General features: G+C 41.4%; 1 protein-coding gene across 1 annotated transcript in view; it reads left to right on the top strand.

Moving 5' to 3' along the window:
* Window positions 1-17,279, top strand: part of LOC146761082 (ATPase family gene 2 protein homolog A-like) — an 88,349-nt gene extending 71,070 nt beyond the window's left edge. Inside the window, exon 3 of the mRNA XM_085546878.1 lies at window positions 16,937-17,279. Within this exon, the coding sequence (XP_085403004.1) occupies window positions 16,937-17,113 (177 nt within the window). The 3' untranslated portion in view covers window positions 17,114-17,279. The remainder of the gene's footprint in view (window positions 1-16,936) is intronic.
* The last annotated feature ends 4,568 nt before the right edge of the window (window positions 17,280-21,847 follow it).

Genomic DNA, 21,847 nt, shown 5'->3' with positions numbered 1-21,847 from the left:
CTGGATAGGAATAAATGGAGTCTTAAGTGTGCTTACAGTTCAGCATTTGCTCAAGTATTTTTCTGAACTGCACTGTTGTGGTGAGACTGAAAGACTGTAGAGTGCCGCACACACCCTCTCAGAAACACATGGGAAAAGCATTTCTTAAATAGTAAGAAAAACCCCTTTCCTTTTTAGAGATTTACTACAGCATTTCAACCTGTAGACATAAGTCCCAATGTCCATTTCATACAAAAAAAAAACAAAAAACAACCCACAACAGCAGTAAAAGCCAGGTTGTCTTATGAAATCTCTCTATTTTTCATCTTTTGTATGTAACTGTGGATTGCAACAAAAGGAAAATGTCTGTATAGTTTGCTTAAGCCTTGTAATCAGAAGCAATCAGGCAGTCTGGCTGAAGAGATGTTTTGTAGCTCTCCTGCTGTGGTTGAGTTCTGGCTTCTGCATGGTGGATGGTGAAGGAAGGATAAGGAGGAAAGCTGCAAGCAGCATTCACTGCTGGTAGCTACATGTGCAAGAACCTTTAAAAGATTATCAAGATGACCATTTCCTACAACAAAACAGATACATCAGATTTTTCATCAAACCAAAAGTGAATGATTGTGGAGAGGAGAAGAAAAACCCTAAGTAAATGACAGTAAAGCAGGACCTAGATGTTTTGTTACTAATATAGAACTTAGGAAATCAGGTTTTTTGTCCTTAACTATTTATTATTATTATTGTTTTTTACCCTAGAAGAATCCAGTACGTTTTGACTTGAAAAGATTGAATGTGTTTCAATTCAAAATGACTTTTTCAAGGTTTCTTATCAATGCTGTTGCTAAGTATAATGGCTGTGGTTGAATTTGAACCTTTATTAATTTGCCTTTGGATTAAATTATATATTCTGCTTTGGAAGTATTCTGTTCTCTGTTATATCAAAAGTCTTTGCAATTCTACTTTTTGATGAACCTAATGTTAGAGGAAGTTTGGTTTTCTGAAATGGGCAAAGACTTGTGAAAAACTTACTTTGCATATGTTGATAAATTGCACTTTTACTTCAGCCTCACCATTAGTTTTTAGATCTTTATCTATTCCAATTCTTCATCATTCTTTCATTAAGAAAACTGAGTAGACTGGGTAGCACTAATAATTTCAAGTTTATTTCTATTCCTGCCCCATACTTTTGAGAGAGAGCTCCACACTTGAAAGAGAATGCTTTCTATCTCAGCTGAAAATGGTAAAGTTGTAGGAAATGCGTGTTAGAGAGACTGTAGAGGAATATTCAGCTGATCTGTACCTTAAAACGTATTCTGTTTTGAAAACATATTTAAATGATTGTGTGATTATACGTAGCTGTGGGTGACTAATCTAGTCTATTGCTGCAGGTCACAGGAATAGTCATAAAAAGTATTTATTCTGAACATGAACCCGGATGCGTGCTTTCCCTGCATGTTTCCCATATGTTCTCCAAGTAAACAGTAAATCAGATAGAGACGAATTGAGGAAAGAGAAGCATGGGTGAGCGGCAATTCTGCAGCACTGAGGCTGCAGCCTGGCATAGTTCGAAGTTGTAACTTGTCTCACAGAAGGAAAGAAAAAGAAAAGGAAAAGAAAAAGAGAAAGAATTACTCTAAGGGGATCAGCATGTTTCAGAGACCTGGGAATATGCACTCAAAAAAAGAAAAGGAAAAAAAAAAAAAAGAAATGAGAATCCTTATTTGCAAAGGTTTAATGGGGGAAGTGTGGAGAAGACTCGGTGACATTTGCTCACAGATGCTTGATGCTGCAGCAGATGCTGGCACTTCTCTGTGGACTTCAATCTGTACAGCCTTCTCCTTAAACCAAGGATTTTAGTTAATTGATAGTTCCAGTTTGACATCTCCATGTTCCTGTTGCCATTGACCTTGCCCGGCTGTACCCCAGGTTGTATCCGCCTGCCATGGTGTCCCTGTCCGAGTTCTCCATTTGTGTTGGGAAACCTGAGCCTCTTTGCTGACTTATGCAGGGAAGAGGGGAAGTGGGCAGATGATTTCTGAGGGATATGGTTAGCGGTCTGACCTGCCAGGACAGCAAAAATGCATTTCCTATGAGAGTTAAGGAGCACACGAGAACTCCTGAGTTACAAATTTTGTACGGGAGGGTGGCAGTTGTGTTTGCCACAAGAAACTGTAATTTGACATTGTCACTTCTAAATACATGAAAAGCTTCAATCTCTGCCTACATTGCTCCATGCTTTTCCGTGTTACCTGGCTTACCTTTAATTCCATCTGGGGAGCCAGTCCCAAAGCTCTGCAGTATTGTTTCTCAGTACACGCAGCTTACATGGCTTTTCTCTTCACCAGCCTGGTAGTTTCTCAGTCAGTGACAAAGGCCATTTCATATCTTCAGTGTCTTGGGCTGGGAAATCTGCTGTTGTACGCAGCTGACACGGGCTTTCCATGCTCTGCAATCCCTCTGATTTTCCCAACATCCTTGCCTTCTTTCATGGGCTGGAGAAAGTACGCGCTTTCTGTGGGAAACAGTTGGGAGATTAGAGAGAAAATGTTGGTTTCATTCCAAAGGGTGGTGATATATATTCACACCGTTTGTAAGATAAAGCCAGTTCTCTATTCTCTGTTACCTCATGAGACTTCAGCCTCGGGCTAAATGCAGCCACAGACGAATGCTCTTTCTTGTACTTCTAAGGGCACGTCAACGTGAGGAAGTTGTCCTGGAATGAGATAGGGAGTGAATTTAAATGCAGTTGCTGTTCCAGAATAACATCCTGTGTAGATGAGGCCTTGCTGAAGTGACTCAAGGCCATGGGATGGCTTTGGTGGGAGCTGAGGGCACCAAGGGCCCAGCTGCCTTTGGTGGGGAGGCAAGCCTTGGCTGCTCTAGGGCTGCCTAATCTTCCCACCCACGTCACTTGTGGAAAATGGCACTTCCTGATCGTTTTATCAGTTTTTAGTAAAATGCAGAGGGTGACAACTGGCAGTGTTACTTTTAGATGCAAGCCATAGTTTGATGCCTAACAAATGAATGGTGGGGACTATTTTAGCTCAGCCATCACTTACTGATTTTGAGATTCCTAGAAATTATAATGTAGGCTTTGATCATCTCTGCAGATACTGGAGTTCTGTTGCTGCTGAAGCAGAACAAAAGGAAAACTTCTGCAAGTACAAAATGCATTCTTAGGCTTCTCTTCTAGTAATAAAGTGTAAACGTGAATGTACCGTTTGCAGTGTCAGAAGGGCACCTGTGTGCACGCCCTCTCAGGGTGGTACTGTGGGAGTTAAAATCGCTTTCTTTGGTGCTTGTAATCTTGCTATGATAGCTTTCAGGCCTTACCTTGTGAGATTCATTTGTTACCTATTTTTTTACAATCTGCTGAAAATTATTGTTTATTTTGAAAGCGCTTTTTTCCAAATTAAGTAGAGCTTTAATTAGTCAGCTTGAGGAACAGAGTGCATTTTTCTACCTCAGTTTTGCATTATGTCAAAAGCTCGTTACCAGATGTAGTGATCATAAACACACATGGCTGCTGCATGTAGGTCACCTGCAGGATGAATTACTGTGTATCTTTTAGTTCATTAATGTGCTTTTAACCATGGAGAATATCTAGGTACTAATAACTCACAAAGCAAATTTCAAATATGCATTAACAGTCGTTCAGCTTCAGGTCAGGTCGTCTTTGCTTTGTGTTACAAAAGGAGACATGAGAGGCGATGTCCTGTGCTTAAATAATGAATGACTGTGCAGATAGTAACAAACTCATAGTTACTTCAAGCCATGGCGAACCTTATTACTACCAGTCGATGGATGGTAGGTTTTTAAAGGAGAGTAAGTGTCTGTATGAAGCTGATTATCTCAGCACAGACATTAATGTATGGGATCTAATGAACTGGAGCAGATTATCCAGCTGGCCTCAGTGGGAATGGGTAGCCTTGTACCAGACCTTCATGTTTCTTCCTCTTTCCCTTTTACTGGAGACTTCATCTATTAAAGAGATAGATGTAAACCCTTACTGGTTAACTTTGCATTAGTGTACAGAATAATGCACAGTGGGGTAGTAGCCTGTGCCCTGTGTGCATTGCAGCTCTCAGCAAGCCCCAGGCTTCCTGTGTCAGGTATTTAGCACGTGAAGATGTGAAATGCAAATGGTTTTGCACTTTGCAAATAGAGAATTCAGGAAAATGAATTACAGTACTTTGTAGAAGATCTTTATGTTAAATACATCAGAGATATGGAAAACCCAGGATGCAATTACTGCCACTAGGTGCTTTGCATTCAGTAACCTATCTGCAACTATTTTAACTATTTAATGTTAATGCTGGGGTTTAGTTACAAAGAACCAAAGAAATGTGACACATTGGTGCTAATTGTGATGCCTTTCTGTTACTAGTGTAAATGTTTTAGCATTTGTAAATTAATTGATTTAATTTGGTGTTAGAAATTGTCTCTCATTTTAACAGCGGATTCTAATGAGTGCAAGATTTTGCAAGACCAATGACCATCACCTTAAGACGAAAGATATCTTGTTTGTTGATTGAATACATTCTGTCTCTGATATATAGCTTCCATTTAGCTTCCAATTATACAGAGCAGATAAGTGTTTTGGGATGTATGTAAGCATAAGCTTAAACTTCAGTGGTGTTTACTGACGTCAGTGGAGCCCGAAACATATGCCTGTGTGCTTTCAGGGTTGCTTTCTTGAAAGAAAGTGAGGAAAAGAGAAAGAGAGCTCTCCTTCCCTTGCTGGCTCTCCCCTTCTCATGTGTGGGTAACATATTGTGCATCTGGTTTTGTTTAAATTCAAGGATGGCAAACAACCACATTCTGTGAAAACTTCCTACTATTTTCCATCCTCCTTTAAGGTTTTGTTTTTTGTTGTTTTCTTTTTCCTTCTTGAGATTTGGTAACCTGCCGAGACAAAGTGATGAGAAACTTGGAGGTCTTTACGGAGGCGTTTATTCTAGCAGTGTTTGTGTAAAGCCCTGTGGTCCCACTAAAGCCCTACTTCCTTTGCTTGCTTTACTCTTTTAAACACAGCCTTGGCACAGGCTGACGCTTCATTAGCACAGCTCTGTCCAGAGAGAGGTAGCGTGGAAGATGGATAGGTGAAGCTCCCTGCTTATAGCAGTTGATTGAATTGCCTCTTTATGCTAAGATAGTGTTCCTGAAGCCCAATCTAATCTTTTATAGCTATCTAGAGTGTATAGATAATTGTTGATAAATTACAAGTCTGTGAGCACAGTAAACCTGTTGGTTCTTCTGAATCAGCCGTGCTAATGATGAGTTTGCATCCTGAGATGTAAATGACAGTAGCACTCGTTATGCTTTTTACATCTAAAATAGTTCTATACTGTAAGAATATGTCTATGAGCTCTGATTTTTAAAAGGGAAAACTAAAAGAAAGTATTCCGGAGAGGGGAATTTGTTTTTATTTTGTTTATTTTTTTAGCTGTGAAGCATTTCCTGACATGTTTGCAACAGCTGAGCAGGATGTTTGTTGATTTGCTGTGTGTATGTAACTGTTATGTGGCTATCCGTGCTTTGCCAGCTGCCCGATTAGCGTTGTGACAGACAAAACAACTAAGTGACAGCGCTGAAAATAATTTTGCTGCTTTCTGAAGGAAGTGAAGGGATTAGACTGTTTTTAAGCGCCATTTGCATGGCATCTAAAATATTCTATAGCCTTTAAAGTTGAGGAGAGGAAGATTTTCTAAATGGGCAGGAATGTACATTTTTGAAGTGTTAATAGCTGGACGTCACATCTTTGTCTCTCCATCAAAGTCTGGCTTATGTGAATAGGGTTATGTTGACCCTAATTATAAAGTCCAGGGCTGATCTTCTGTTTGCAAAAATGTCAGTGCAAATTCTTCTTGAAACCACGTAAGCTTCATCAGAATCTTATTTTAATGTGGAAATCATATTATAAACTACATCTGTTCCCAATAGTTTTGTGAAATGCCTTGTGGCAATTATGGCCACATTTTACTTTGTAGATAATACCAGGAAAATATCTAGCACAATTTCAGTGTTTTTTCCCCTTCTTGATATACACCATCTTATAGAGAAAGGCCAGTAGTCCATCAATAGTGCATAAATTAAGAAGTCTCTTGGTGGCTGCCTCAACAGTCTGAGCAGTACATATTAGCTAAAGAAGAACTGGAAAGCAGCGTGAACGTTTCCTACATGGGCTCCTTGCTGTAAAGTTGTCAGGCAGAACTTATTTATGGATATAGCAAACCTGAGAAAAATGGTAAGATTACCATGACATGACAAGCACCCACTATAAATAGATTTCCCCTTCCTGCTCGTCTGCTCTTCCTCCTGCCCTTCACGCTCCACTCCAGCATAATGAGCTGCGAGGGCCGCATGGTTCCCCCAGGTGAAGGTCAGCCCCTGATAGATTTTTGATCATCGTGTAACGTTCCACTGTTACTATGTGGTCCCAGTTTTAACCTCTTTGCAGATTCCCTCGATTATCCCAAATCACTTTCACATGGAGCTGAGGTTAAACTTTATTTCTCTTGGCTTGTCCCTTCTGCAGCAGACACTTCCTCTTCACTTTGAAAGGACAAAGCGATGTTCAGCTGCCTGGGCTTGCGCCCAGCATTTGATTTATACATTATTTAATTTCCTTTAGAAAATTGGAAGCAGAACTTTAGGAGTGGAAGTCAGTCCTTTTCATTTGTTTAAGGATCTTTTAGGGCTAATATAATCATCGATAGTAGATGTCAGCATGATTAGGGTGACTTAAGGTGAAGCAAGGAACGCTGAATACCGGGGGAAAATTCTTCCGTAATGGAGAGGGTGCCAAGATTTATAGCCATGCACAACATCTGTGGGTTTGGAACTGCGGCATTAAAAAATGAAGTGGAAAATCGTTGGGTTTTTGAGTGATGTGTTTAGGACACCTGTGTCCCCTTACTGCATGGCGGACTGGGGCAATGTTTCTGAGGTTTGTAAGGTTTGTGCCCTTTACCGTACATCTGCGATCATTTCTTGGACTGCAGTGCTTTCTGGAACTTAATTTAACAAACTAACTAATTTTGCAGAAATTCCTCAGTCCAGAGGTTTGCATTTGGGCTGACGCTGCATTCACTCCTGCAATTAGGTCTGCACATGCTGTCAAATGACTGCCAAGGCAATTTGAAAATTTCTCATGCAGTGAAGTCAGGAAATTAAAAATTAACTCTGGAAAGGACATCATATAATATTTGGCAATGCGCTTTGAATGCGATGTCCGCTGAGGTGTGGAAGGTCTTCCTCTTAAAAAAACTCTGAATGTTGAAATATTTCTTCCATGGGGTTTGGAGTGATCCACAGCTGAATGAAATATCAGAAGAGGTTTGAGGCTGGGTTATGTGCACCAGACAGGTTGGGTGGCATCACACCATGAGATCCAGCTTCCCCATGACATCTCATGCATTTTGGATACTCTCATACCAGACGCAGCAGATCATCGATATGACAAAGTCCTCCAGATATCATGAAGTATGTTGAATGTGATACCAAGCAGGAAATGCTAAGAATCATGAATTAAAAAACAGACAGAATATAGCATTTTGTGTTGCTCGGCATGCAAACCAGTGCTCTGTGCTAGCACCCCATATGTGCTGTCCTCACTCTTTTGCTGTGTTTGTACAGGCACTGAAACACTCTCTGTTGTAGCCCTGGTGTCTGTGCATCTAACATAAAATGAGTAGTTGTAATTCACTGGAAAGTTTCCCCTTTCTCCTGCATGTAGGCAATTTTTGGGTGAATCTTATGAGCTCATCTCTTGACAAGAGTCAGTTCAAGCTGTGCGGTGATGCCCGATTGTGGGATTGCGCAGCTTGGCTGCCCAGTTCAGTGAAGTAAAATATTTATGGCAAGTCATGAGAAGGCACATGTTTGCTGCTGGCTTTGTGAGGAGGAGTGGATCCATAGCAGTGCGGGTAAGAAGAATAGGTGAGCTTTCTCTGTGTATTTACCAGCTTCTCCCAATGCAGACTGCTAGGTATTTTGAAGGTCTAAGCTTGCATAGTTCTTTTACAGAAACTTGCAGTATGGGCTAAGGCTGCTTTATGTTCTTACTCTGCAGGCTATGGATTTGAGGAGACTTCACAACCTGTAGTACTGGGTTTTCTTCTCATTTTCTCCTCCTTGGTCCCCTCTGCCAAAAATTTTCCACGTCTGAGGGTCCTGCCTGTCTCTTCCATTGCATTCTGTGATAGCTGTTTCTTTCGTCTTTCTTTCCTCCCTTCCCTTTGTAGCAGTTAGCAGAAACAGAGCTAGGATAACTCCTTTCTCCAGTGATGGAAACAGGAGGGACCATGATGTTATGTCTGGTAGAGCTTACTCTTCATAAGGTAAATCAGTGAAGGAACAAGAGGCATGTTCGTGCAGAAAGGCTTTTGGTAACTTCTTTTTGTCCCTCAAACATGGCACCTGTCAGCTCAGGGCCCCTTGGCAGTGCAGAACAGACCTGTTGCTGCTGTCGCTGATGTTTCTTACTGGTTTGAGGTTTTATAGCAGTGGTCCTTAGCTCCGTGATAGTAGATCTCATCTCACTCTTGTGGCATCCTCTGCTGTGCTACAGCCAAGTGTGCCTCTTAAATATATCCGTAACTAAAAGTAATTGTTGGCACACCACTATTCTTTCTTATATATATATGTCATTCCTTGCTTTTCCTTGCTGATTCCTTTTTTTGTTGTTTTGGTTTGGTTTGGTTTTTTGGTGGTTTGTTTTTTTTTTTTTTTGCACAAGCAAAACTTGCCTTACTTTAAGCTCTTTACCAGCCTTTCTGCTTCTTCCTTAAGGAGTAATAACCATGCACGGCAGGATCTACCTTTGGCAACAGCATTGCTTCCTAGGTCTGACTGCACTCCCAGCCCTGCTCTGCCCCTAGAACGCAGGCATGCAGTCCTCTGATTTTCCTGGGAAACATGAGCAGCTGGGTACCACGGGAAGCTCCAAGAGGTAAACTTAGAAACAGTCTGAAATTCCTTTAGCACTCTGCCAAGGAAATAGATACTCCATTGGAGACATCTCTCACCTTCCAGGAACTGAGATCCAATAAGTGAAAAGCAAGGGAGCTCCCATTAAGGACATTATTCATCTTTCAGTCTAAAAACCCTACACAACAAATGTCTTTTCCCACTCCCTGCCTCAACTCAGGATATGTATGCATGTGTAAATAGCCATATAGAAAAAAAACAGAAGGTATTACATCCCTTTTATTCTCATTATCCTATGATTTGCGTGCTATCTATCCAACAGATAGAAACAGAAGGACTACAGAAGATTTCTTAGACTTTCTGGCTATTAACTTTTAGCTGAGTTTGTTTGCATTTACTGTATTATGTATTATTGTATTATGATATCTCATGCATAGGTAACTATAAATACATTTGCAGTTTACTTGGTGTACCATATCCAAATCAGAGGTAGTATTTGCCACAGTGGAAGGTCTAAAAACAGGATGAAAACAGAACTTCAAAAACCATGAAAAAGAATATATATATATTTTTGCTCTTTGCTGAGTGGATTCAGCCATCTCTTAATGGAGACGTAGTGTAACAGAAATGCTACTGCAGCTGAAATGAGTTGAAAGGCAGTTCTAGACTGGCTGAGTTCTACTGACAAAAGAATAAATATTTTTTAGGGAAGGGAGGACATGTCTCCCAGTTCCTTCTGCAGAACTGGATTTATTTGCTTTGTTTTGATAGGAGTCTCAGACCTCTGCTGCTCTACCAGGTGAAACTTGTGAAAAGAAACACTGGCTTGAGAAGCAAAAGCATTAATTATTTTTCAATGCAAGAAACTTGGAATATGCTGAATGTGTTGCTCAGCCTCATCATCTAAAAGAAGCCGAGCAAACAAAAGAGCTAATTAATGCCCATACCCCGATAGGTTTCCTAAGGTAGAAGCTGACAAATCTGTTTTGTTGCTTTTCTTTTGTTTTGCTTTTCTAGAGAGAAACTTAGGATGGCTACAGCTAATGATCTCCTCCAAGTCTTTTACACTTTTAGTTGAATTATTCCATCCACCGCGCTAGCGGCATTCAGCAAAATAGCACTGGCTTAATGTGCAGCTCCTCTATAGTAACAGCAGACTCTGAGTGAGAACACAGTATTCTGTTAATTGCTTTTAATTAAAGTGAACACACACACATATGTATGTGTACATGCAGAAAGACTGTTTTTCTGGTGGCTTGGCTTCCTTTTTCTCACCGAAGGGAAGAAGTTAAGCTTTCTCATTAAATGTTTATATAAAAATGAAATAATTCTGAGGTTAACCAGAAATGCAGCTTAATCTTGTATAGAAACATGTGTGTGATTCTTTTTTCAGTTACACAAATACAGCCGAAACTTGAAGTTGGCAGAGAGCGCTGTTTAAAAATATTCAGTCCCAGCATGTAAAAACTCGTTTTGTTACGGAATTCCTTTGTGAAAGGTGCAGCTATGACATGTCTCTGCCAAAGTGATGGGATCCATATCGACACAGTACGTCTTGGAAACTAGCTGCATTTTGGGCTTGTAGTTACAGAAGTTAAATTGGAATTTACATGTTTTATATATTGCTTGGAAGGATACCACATCTAGTAACATTTTTAAGAGAGTGGAAAGAAGAATAGAGAAAGCTTACAGACGGGTTCGAAGTTTCGCTCTGTTGGAACATGTCGGGATGAGTAGAGGTATGTATGATGACACTTAGCATGTACCACTGAAGGCTCTGGTTTATTCTCACTAGCTGTCATCATGTGCTATAGATATGATACATATGCTTAATTTTGGCTACTTACCTTATCTCTTCCTTATTTTTCCCTGGGTGTGTTTGAACTTCATAGAATATTAAGAGCTACTGATATGTGTGATACTATCTGCTGCCCAGGCACAGCCCAGCTCAGTTTTTGGATCTGTAGGAGCAGTTACACACAGCATTTTGTGGCCACTGGTTGCTGCCCCATGAAAGCCCAGGACCAGTGGCCTGGCTCAGTCCCACTGGTGTTCCAGGTGCTATGACAATAGTAAGCAGACAGACATGAAGCCTAGCCCTCCTGGCAGAGACCAAGAGGAAGACGTGGTCTCTATTGCAGCCCCAGAGTAGCTGTGGCCACCATGGAAAGATCCAAGGAGAATGCTGTCCTGCTCAGACTGGCTGTACTCAGGTGGAACAGAAACTTAATGTCCCTGGTGCAGATCATCAGGTAGGCTTTGGTCACATGCACATGTAGTGACAAGTGCATCAGTCTGTGAAGTTACACAGATAAGCACACTGTAGATTAAACACTAAGTGAAGACTTGAGCCTCTCTATTCTGAAGTCACCTATAGTGATCATTAAAGAAGCTGGTTTTGTTCAATTGCATTTCCTTAACAACCTCTCATAAAAGAAATCAGGAATAGCAGAGATTGTTAGCTCGGATTGTTGGATCAGAGACACAAGACACACATAATACCTATCCTTTTTATTTAAGAATTACAAAGGTGCTTGCTTCTTCCTCTCTGTTTTAAAGTAACTGTCCAACGTCAACTCATATTAAATCTCTCTTTAATAAACAAGGAAGAAGGAAGTCTATCTTTTTGTAAAATAATACTTGAATACATCCTCATTGCAGAGGATGGTTTCAATACAAATAGGGGCTCATCTGTTTCAATGCAGTGTTCGTGAATATAGAACCAGAATAGAACTGAGCTTAAGCTTCAGGAAAACATTTAATAATGTTTTAAAACATAGTTGCTTAGAGATCAAAGAAACCTCTGTCTCACTGGGGTGCTTACATGGCTGGTGAGTGCTTTGCACACTTGTTTTTTTTCTAGCATTGCTGTAGCAGGTTATGAAAGCTGTGTGAAGTGACAACCAGTTATTAAGTCAATTCCCTTCAAAGCTCCAGCGATGGGTGCAGCACATGAGTCTCAAGAACGAATGAGTACCGTATGAAACACATCACACTAATATACTTTATTCTCTTCCGTTTAGAAGATATAGTTTTCCGTTTTCAGGATGACCAAACGCAGAACCCACCTGATTTAAATCTACGGATCACAGATGTGAGTGGAAGGAAGAGGCGCCCATATAGGGGTGATTTTGTTGTTCAGAGATGAGATGAAAACTTAGAACAGGGCAATCAATTATTCCCTAGTGTTGGATGGTTGTTCTCCTAAACGGAACAAGATTTGTAGTGGGCTGTAAGGATTAATCTTCTCAGAGAAGAAAAGAAAGGCATGTTATCCTGTGTTTCCTATTGTATATATAAAACAGGAAAGCTGAAACATGAGAGAAATACAAAATTGAAGACTTTTTGAAATGCCTCAGAAGCCTACCTCTCACTGCTTGAAAACCTCTTAATTTAACCTGTTTTCAAGGGGAATAAAATGGCAATCGTGGCATCTTAAGACAGCATTTTTATCTCCAAAGCAGCATCTTGTATGCAAGCATTACCTGGGGCATGCCTCACTGCTCAGCCAGTGTCATGCTGTGATACCACAACTGCTCTGCCCGTCAGAAGCAGCGTGATGCTGCTAGAACAGTAACCCAGTGGTCAGCTAGCATCTGGATTGCTTTCCCATCAGTGGTCTGGTTGTTTGTGCCTGGTACAGAAGGCCCAACCTCATGCCTACACCTTCATGAAAGGCTGTGGCCAGCAGCGGGTTGTGTCTGCACAGAGGGTCACAGAGTGAGCTGCGGTGCCACGGAGGGACCCAGTGGGGCTGGCGGACCCCTCATGGAGAACACAGGGGGTCAGTGCCCACACTGCAGCCTAGCAGCCTGCCCTGGTGCTGTATAGTAGCTTGCAGGTAGTAGCTTCCTGCCGGGCAGCACCCCACGTTGTGCTATTCACAAACCATTCTGTATCCAGGCTCCTAATCCCTCTTACACACAATCCCTTACAACTCTTTAACTGGTGGGGAGGAGGAGTGAGTTAAAAAGGAGGGAAAAAGGAAAATGAAACACAATGTGCAGGCAGTGTCTGCCAGGGACTGCGTGCACAATTGACACCAGCTGCAGCCCAATTAAAGCCGACATTCACAGGTGTTCCTTGCAGACCCTGTATGAACAAAACCACTTTCTTGAGAATACCTAAGGCTTTAGCACAGAAGCTGGTTTCTTTCTTGCTTTTGCTTTTTCTTTTTTAAGATTCTTTAAAGCTATTTAGAGCACTTTAAACACAAAGAAGCTGAAAAGGACTTTCATTCCCCTGGAAAGGGCTGGTACTCATTGCCAGGAGCGGGGCGAGCCAGCCCAGCAAAATGGCATGGAAGGATGGGTTGTGCTGAGCACTGCTTGCTCGGGGTGCTTCAGCCAGCACCTGGCATTTTGTGCTTGCTGGAGGTGGAGCGGCTCAGTGTAAACCCATTGCTTTTTGGGACCCGTCGTTATTTGGGAATGGCTGCCAGCCTGTTTGTGGCTCTGCTGGTTGCAGTTGAGCTGTGTGGTTTGGCTGGCTCGCTGGGGCTCTCCGCTCCTCCCAGGATAACCTGACACAGTCCCTTTTGGGCCTCGAAGTAGGAGTAAATGAGCTGCTTACTTTCTGACCTTGGAAGCACTCACTCAGATGATAAATCACTCCTTATGTTCAACTCTTGTTGTTAACAAGAAAAAAAATGGTAATGTGCTTTTTAAAGGAGGCTTGAAAATTATTTCCATGCTAAGACCAGACATCGGACTAATGTCAGTAAATAGGTCAGTAATTTGCTCTCACTGCACTGAAAATGAGAATCACATCTGTTAAATTTTCATTTGTAATGATGCTAATAATCAATGGAGGGTATATTCTACCACTCATAGATTTAGTACTAGTTAGCCCCACCCTGCTGGCTATTCATCCCTGCAGTAACAACCTTCACCCCATACTTGTTTAATTACCTGCTGCCTGGCCCGCTGCTGTGTGTTGTTTCTGACATTCACTTAATGTCTTCATCACCGCTTTAATGGTCATTGCTGAAAGCTGCCCTCAGTTCAGATGAAACTGAGAATACCTGTTTTGTCCTTCAGTGTTCTGAGCTGCAATTTCGCCTCTGGGACAGCAATAGGACATCATTATTCCTATTCTTTACAGCATGCTGAGATCCAGAAGTCTTTTTATACTGAAAAGACAAAAACTGTGATCCTTTGGATTTGTATTTGAAAATAGATACGAATTGCCTTAAAACCAATGCATAGGAAATGGTGCTTAACAGCATTCATCTATAGGGGCAGGCAGATGCTGTTCAAGCTGATAAGTGCAGTGGAGAGAAAAGAAAGTCAGCCAGGGTTCAAACTCAGAAATATGATGTCTAAATTAGATGTTGTTGCACAGAAAAAGCTGCTGGAGATGCTGTGGGTTATTTTCTGAAATAAAACAACCCGGGAGCTTTTTGGTGCCATGGTGCAGCACCAGCCACAGGGACAGAGCAGAACCCGAGGGCTCTGCAAGGACTGTCACTGGGGGCTTGTGGAGGGGGATGTAGTGAAAGTCCATTCAGTCACTGATGATGTGGGGAAGGTAAAAAGAGAGCAGATGAATCACGGCTCTTATAACACAGGAACTAGGAGGTACTTGTTGAAATTACCCACTTTAAGACAAACAAAAGTGCTTTTTCATACAGTGCATGATTAGATCGTGACGCTCATCACAGGATGTCATGGAGGCCAAAAGGAGAAGTGATTTAATAAAGTAATTGGACAAACTCACTGAGGAAAAGTCTACTGCAAGGTTTTAAAACTCATGATCTAGATATAGTGTTTAGTATGGGAGTGACGCTGAGCCCTGCGGGGAAGGACCTTGCACATTGCGCTGAAAAGCTGCTGATTTTCTTCTGTGCTGTCCATAAAACCCTTCTGCTCCCTTTCCTCTTTGTCTCACTCAACCTGACATATATTGTGCTTTAATCCAGGAAAAAATGAGGTCTTAAATCCCTTCCGTTGCTTGGTCTGGTATGAGGTGTTCCAGTGCGATTATGGCAAGAAATATCCATTAGAGACCTGATGTCCTCAGTTGGCAAAGGAACAGAAACAGTGCCATTGTATCTTCTTAGACTATGTGCAAGGGCCCAAATTTTAAACACTGTGCCATATTGCCTGCTCTTTATTACTCAATATTATATGGGAGATATAGTCTGAGTGCAGACAGGAAAAAAGAAGATGATAATTCATGCCTTAAAATCCTTTCTTCTTCCCTTAAAAGCAGTTCAGATATTCCTGAATACCAAATAAAAGAGTACCATTTTTCTGCTGTTTCCTCATGTTTTGTATTTTTGGTTATCACAGAACTTATGTTACAGTCTTTCAGAATGCAACGAAAAGAAAAAAATCCTTTGTAGATTAATTATGGTCGCTATTACTGATACTCTTGGCAGAGCTCAGGGAAAGCATCTAGACATCATCAGGATTGGTTTACGGGCAAATTCCTCCCAAGTGTATCCCTGTGCAAATAAAACAGGAAGATATAGGACTGGCAGTGGTGTGCCTTCTTTTTTGGATCTGCCAGTGTGACAGTCTTTACATAGCTTCTCCTACATAGCAATATATCACCTCCCAACAACTGAACTTAGTGATATCCTGCTTCGTCGTTTTGATGCTGTGGATAATTGGTCTCTGAGAGCAGAACAGAAGGGACAAACCCAAAGGTTTCTTCCTCTTTGTGTTGTGGAAAACATGCCCTTAGTGCTGTATTTGGCACAAATACAAGCGCAGCTTTGGAGTTGGGGATCTGTTTCTCTATCCAGAGTCTTCTCTCTTTTGAAAGACTGCTGCGTTTGGTTTCAAGCAGGGATAAGGACGTGTGGGGGAGTTGTTCTCAGTTTTGTGTATTCTGTTTTTATTTCCCCAGGTTTTTTTTGTTGGTGGTGGTGGTTTGTTGGTTTTTTTTTTTTTAATCTTCAAATAGCTTTGTGTTTGTGTTGGAAAGTAGGAAATAGTCACACCACCTACTTAGTGAAAAACCTGAATGGAAGGACTGAAGTACCTGCATTAGTTTCCGGAAGGATACATTGCTTATCTCCCTAAGAAGCTGGAGCACTAAAGCTCAGCTCTGTTTCCACCTTTAAATGTCTCTGAAGTCCTGAAGTGCATTAAAATGCATAACAGCAGTGTTTAGCTTCACTGTTCATTAGAGCAGCACGGAACTAAAAGTAATATTGTTGTAACTTGACAAAGCCAACTAAATCCATGCATGTTTTCTTGTGAAAGCTTCCTAAACATGCTGCTAAATCCTCTAAAAAGCTACTAAACGGCTTTGGCAACCATTAGCACAGCATAAGCAGGGGAACTCTTTTCAGTAAGTGAACAAACAGAGAAAATATGCTGAATAGCTGGACAAATGTGTTTCAGCTGGCTCTTTCATTTACAGATATAAGGGAGCAGTCAATATCAATCACTGTTTTCCCTGTTGCACTGGAAATCACAATATCTCTTTTCATTCCGCAAGCTCTTTTCACCACAGCAATGTGTCTTTAGAATGACACTGGCATCAGTCTGTTTCCGCTGTCTGAAGTCCAGAGAGCTTAAAAACACATTTCAGGGTATGAGACCTTCACCCCCCTCCCTTTCCACACACCCCTCTCCTTCGAGCTTTCCTTGCTGAATTAATTGGTTTTACTTCTTTCCCAGCTTAAAGTTTAAAAGGAAAAGTGCCCACGGAGCCTGGGAATATCTGCTCTTGTGCTTTGGGGACAGAAAAATGTATTGCTGCTTGCTGGGGTTTTAATTTATCAGGTGTTGCAGAGGGGTTAAGGCAAGGTAATATGATTATCAAGTTGAAGTAATTTGCAGCGTACTCGTGCGTGAAGCGTAATGTTATTGTGGTTTGAATTTGGAGTTCTATCCTGTTGCTGGGAAGTGCTAATCACCCACAACCTCATTTATTTAAATAAAAAAGAGAAGTGTCAGTGAAACTCTGTCCTGGTGAGTATCTGGCATTCAGAATGTGCTGATAACCTTTCTTCATTCCAAGCAATGCATTTTAAAATCATAACGTGGTGGGATGCTTTGTGTCGTTGCAGATAACAGCAGTCTGTAGAGAAGCTGCCCTGCTGGCGCTTCAAGAAGACATCAATGCCAAGTGTATCATGGGACGGCACTTTCGGGATGCATTGACGGTTGTGACACCAAGAATTCCCGATTCCTTAATCCAGTTTTATGCAGATTATCAGCAGCAAAGTGGACTGCACGCGCTTTGAAAGGCAAACCAATACATACGCCTGTTCATGGTGTGAATGGCAAATTTCCTTTGTAAAGCTGACAAAAGCCAAAGAATTTTGCATTGTACGTGGAATGTCCAACATTAACTCAAATGTGAAATCATCATAATAAATGCCCATGTGGATTTTTTGAGTGTAATAGAAATCGTCTAAACTTTGTATTTGACATTTCCAGTGGTATAATCTGCATTTCAGAGGCAGTAAGAGTGCTGGTTTAATTCAGTATTTCTGAGTCTACACCCATCTGTCAAAAAGTCATTCCCAAAATCTAAAGTTTTAGTGGATTCTTTGCCTTTAACAGAGCTGCAGTGGTTATCACTGCTGCCTTCGTTTGTTCGTGCCTCAACCCCAGTTTAATCCCAGGGACCCTCCCAGCACGGCACAGACCTGGGGAGTGGCCTCACTACAAAAATGCTGGAAATTATTCTGAATCTTTTGATTTACGATCTCCAGAGAAGCTGCCAAACAGGCTTGCCGACCATAGTGCTTCCCTGATTGATTACAGCAAAGCATTTATCTTCAGTCTTCAGCAGCAATGTTTCATGCATGCTTTAAAGCGGGCACGTTACAAATTGTGCATCGCCCGGCTTCCAACGTATTTCAGAAAGTGACCTGCATCTGATTCCTGCCTCACCTGAAACCACTTCCAGGCATCAGCAAAAGATGATGTTGTTTGCTTCCATCAACATACCTAAATCTGAGCGTTGATTGGTGATTTTCAGTCAGTCAGAGGAAATCCCAACTCCAAATGAATAAGAAAACCTCCTTACAGAAACTGCTATCAATGACCACAAAATGGTTTAGGGACAGATAAGATCTTTTCAGATTACTTCTTTGTTATATCACCTGTTGAAACAGCAGCAGATCTTTCTGGGCTCCCTGCTCTTGCACTTGATGTAAGAATTAATTAAGCAAATTGATCTTCAGCATTTTTCCCCACAGTGGAAAGGCAGCTTTTCTATTCTGGGAGTGAAAAATAGAGGGAATAATAAAACAAAACCAATCTGAACCTTTAACAAAAAATTTTAGGAAGGTGACAAAAAACAAAAATTCATTGGTTAATTCTGTGCTTTGCAGGTAAGTAGAAGAATTTACAAGTCAAAAATTTAGCCAAGTCCTGCTTTTACTTCTTGGAGTAAACAAGAAAGATTATTTTCAGGCTTTAGTGAGTGTAAGGTTTTCTTCTGCATTTGTTGATGCTTCTGAAGACTTTTCTTTCCTGCAGCCATTGTATTTCTGTTTGTGAGAGTTGTTTTTTTTAGCACTGTTTTTTAGTAAGAAATTTGCATATAATTAAGAGAGATTTCTACCATATGTAATGATATTATCAGTGTGAAAGGGAAGAAGTAATCTCTTGGCTTTATGGTTTTTTCTCTTTAGGTAGTTCCACTGTGTCTGCAATTTGTAGCCTTTAAAAAGAAATCTCATTATGTATTATGATTAAATTTTTATTACTTTTAGCTTAACTTCTTGTTGCTGTAATTAGCACGTAATTTTACACTCATTGATAAGGATTAGAGGATGCAGGAAAGCAGATAGTTTACTTAGTTCTGATGCATGTGCAGGGAATTCTTCTTTCCCATTCCCACTCTCTGATAGTACAGCAGGAAGAGGGGATGGAAAAAAGAATGATAAACAGGAAAAATTGCCTTGGGGATCCAGGCCACAATTGAAACTACTTTATCCTTCTTTTCTAAATTGTGTGTTCTCCAACCCGGAGCTCAGGATGTGAGAGCCATTTATAGTAACAGTTACATTTTAGATGTTTTTTGTCAGAATTCTGGAGAATAACCCCACATTCCTGCTGGAATACGGTTTTGGTCAATGCTTATCAGCACGAGAGTCCTTTTGTAATCATTTTGATACCTCCTTGGAAAATCCTTCTGTTCGTGGAGACACTCAAGGTCAGGCTGGATGGAGCTCTGAGCACCTGGTATAGCTGTAGGTGTCCCTGTCCATTGCAGGGCAGTTGGACTAAATGGCCTTTAAGGGTCCCTTCCAGCTTAAATTATTCTGTGGTTCTATGAAATGGGCTACTGCACATGGATGGGATTGATGTGCCAGGGGATGGGCGTCCAGCAAGAGCCTCTGCCTCTGCACCCTCCGGCTCCCATTGGAAGATGCAGACAAGGGCACTACTGGACAGACTACTTTAGAATTGCTTCTCTTCCTCTAGCATTGACATGAGTCATTTTAACTTCAGAGGTGAACTGTTCACAGCCTGCTTTCATGCACACATTGTTTCTTGGCACCAAATCAAGCTGCTTGCAGTGTGAGGCCATATAAGCCTGAGTACCTTGACGCTTCAGAATAAATCAGAGATAGAGGAGTGCTTTCTACTACTGGGTTATTATTAACACCTTTATTGTTGTTTGGGTGTGTGCGTGAGATATTAATAAAACGATAGAAACTTGGCAAACAGAAAAGAACACATTTGAGAGGAACATCTCTTTCCCATTCCCTCTTTACTTCCTGAAGTGGTTTCCATACTTACTTCTTTACATTCTTTAGGAACGCAGTCCTTTTCCTGCTGGCCATTATCTTTAGGAGCTGGTTTTTGGCCCAGGTACTGCTTGAATTGCATAATTGTTAACATTAAATCAGCTTTTCAATGTTTCAGGCACATTTTGTTTAAATACAGAGTTTAACGTCTGTCTTCCAATAACAACGTCTTGAAAAATGGCATCAAATGTCTTTTGACAGCTTTGCCAAAAAATGACCAGGAGAATATTTATGATCAAAATGCAAAAATACCTTCACTTAACCTGAAAAACATCCAGTTCTCTACTTTCCCTAATGCGTAAAACAGATTCTCACTGCGAGCACGATGTACAATTCTTAATCCTGGAAAAAGAATGAAGTTTATTGTGGATAATTTTCTGCAGTCTGAGTGTGAATGGAACGTGATGCTTGCTGAGTTCTCGTTCAAGGATGACTATTTAAAATCAGCAAACTGATTAATTTTGTGTCAGTAGAGCTGATTTTTCAGGTTTGTGTGTTCTGGCTCTTTCCTTTTAGTTGCTTTACTTGTTTTCAATGTCAAAGTGTGGTTCTTCTCCTCCAGAAGCTGGGCATGTGCCAAACACAACGCTCCTGTAGATCAGCATCGGCAATCAGTGCTGTGGGTGAGGCCGCGTGGGGATGATGCTCTGTGCAAATCCCGTGCTGATGGGGCATGGCAAGGGTAGAGGAAGCTGAAAGGTAAAGCACGGTGTTTTCCTTTGTGTTGTCTGGTTGAGTCAGAGTTAGATGGATGCTTGTGAGTCCACGGATAGGAAAATTAGCCCTCACTGCAACAGGCAAGGGTGAAGGAGACTGGCTGTAAGGCTTTTGGTTGTCTCTTCTGTGTTTGTGCTTAATGTTGTTGGGTTGTTTGAAGTGAATTATAATTATTTTTATCTATTGTTTTTATCTATGAGCAAAATCTTTTGCTTTTGCTGATACTTGACATGAAAGAAAATGGTGAAGGTGATCTCATAAATGCAGCTCAATAAAGATCATTTCCTAAGGAGTGGGTTCAAGACGTATGCAGCATTGTAATTGAATTTGGGCATACTTTTGAATGGCGAGTTGACATGTGGAAGAGAAATATTTCAGCAGAAAGCTGCCCCTAATATTGGATTTTGTCTGCTCCTTCTGCAACTTCTGCCTGTTCATTTATTAAATTTTTCTGTAGGAAACCAGGCCATGCATTTTCTCCAGGGCTTTGTGTATTCTTTGCTAAGTACTTTAAATGGTGTCATTCTTGCCTGCAGACTTAAACCCAGCACCTGCAGTGTTCTGACAGCAGAAGGAGACGTGTTTTCTCTGTTAACCCATCCGCCAAAGAGTGCAGCGATGCGGGAAGAGTCTTGCTCTGTGCTCACATGGCAGGACTCCAGCAGGAGCGCAGGTGCTGCGAGGGAAGGCAATGGCAACCAGATGACATTCCTTCCCCTTGAGCCAATGCTCAAACAGATTTGGGGTCTTTTCAGCAAAATTTGAAGCTAGTGCATTGCCTGCATGTGGCTGTGTGAAACCCGTAGCAGAAAGGCTTGGATTCCACTCACCATGAGGCTGGAGGAAGGAGGAGGTTCTCACTTCCCTTTGCAGTCATTGGAGAGGGATGAGAAGTCTCAGGTAGTGATTCAGCACAGCATGCAGGCCGTTGTTCATCGCTGGCAAAAATGCATAGCTGGTGGTGATGACTATGTTGAAAAAGGGTGGCTGAGAATTTGCTCTATCAAATAGTGTTGTTATGTTCTTTGTAGCTGTTGTTGTTTCTGTGCAAATATGTGGCATTACTTTCAGAGAGACATGCCTCCATCCTGTGTGCATGAATAGGCCAGGACACGCTGCCATTCTCAGTACCTGTGCCTGTATGGCCTGGCTGTGTGGTCTCAGCCACAACCCCTTGATGGCTTCGTCTCTTTCACTAACACAGAGAAGTTCTCACATCCCTGTCTGGGGAAGCAAACGCCTCCATGGAGAGTGGCAAACTCTTTGATAACCTTCAAGGTGAAACACTCATTGTCTCTCGCTTTATCCAGGAATGGATTATCTGGGTTGTGGAACAATGAGGTCATGTCTTTTCTCTACACTGCTGGAGAGTGCTTCAGGTTTCACACAGGGTAGCTGCTCCCGTCCAGCCTTCTCTGCTTAATGCCATGGAAAGCAGCTTCTCTGTCAGCGAGCTTTCCCAAAGCTGAGGATATGAATTGTGTCCATTTGGCC

Source organism: Coturnix japonica, chromosome 4 (assembly GCF_054131305.1).
Source record: "Coturnix japonica strain WE chromosome 4, WE-NBRP24, whole genome shotgun sequence".
NCBI lineage: Eukaryota > Metazoa > Chordata > Aves > Galliformes > Phasianidae > Coturnix > Coturnix japonica.
Note: the sequence above shows the minus strand (reverse complement) of the source record. Positions and strands in the feature narration are given on the sequence as shown.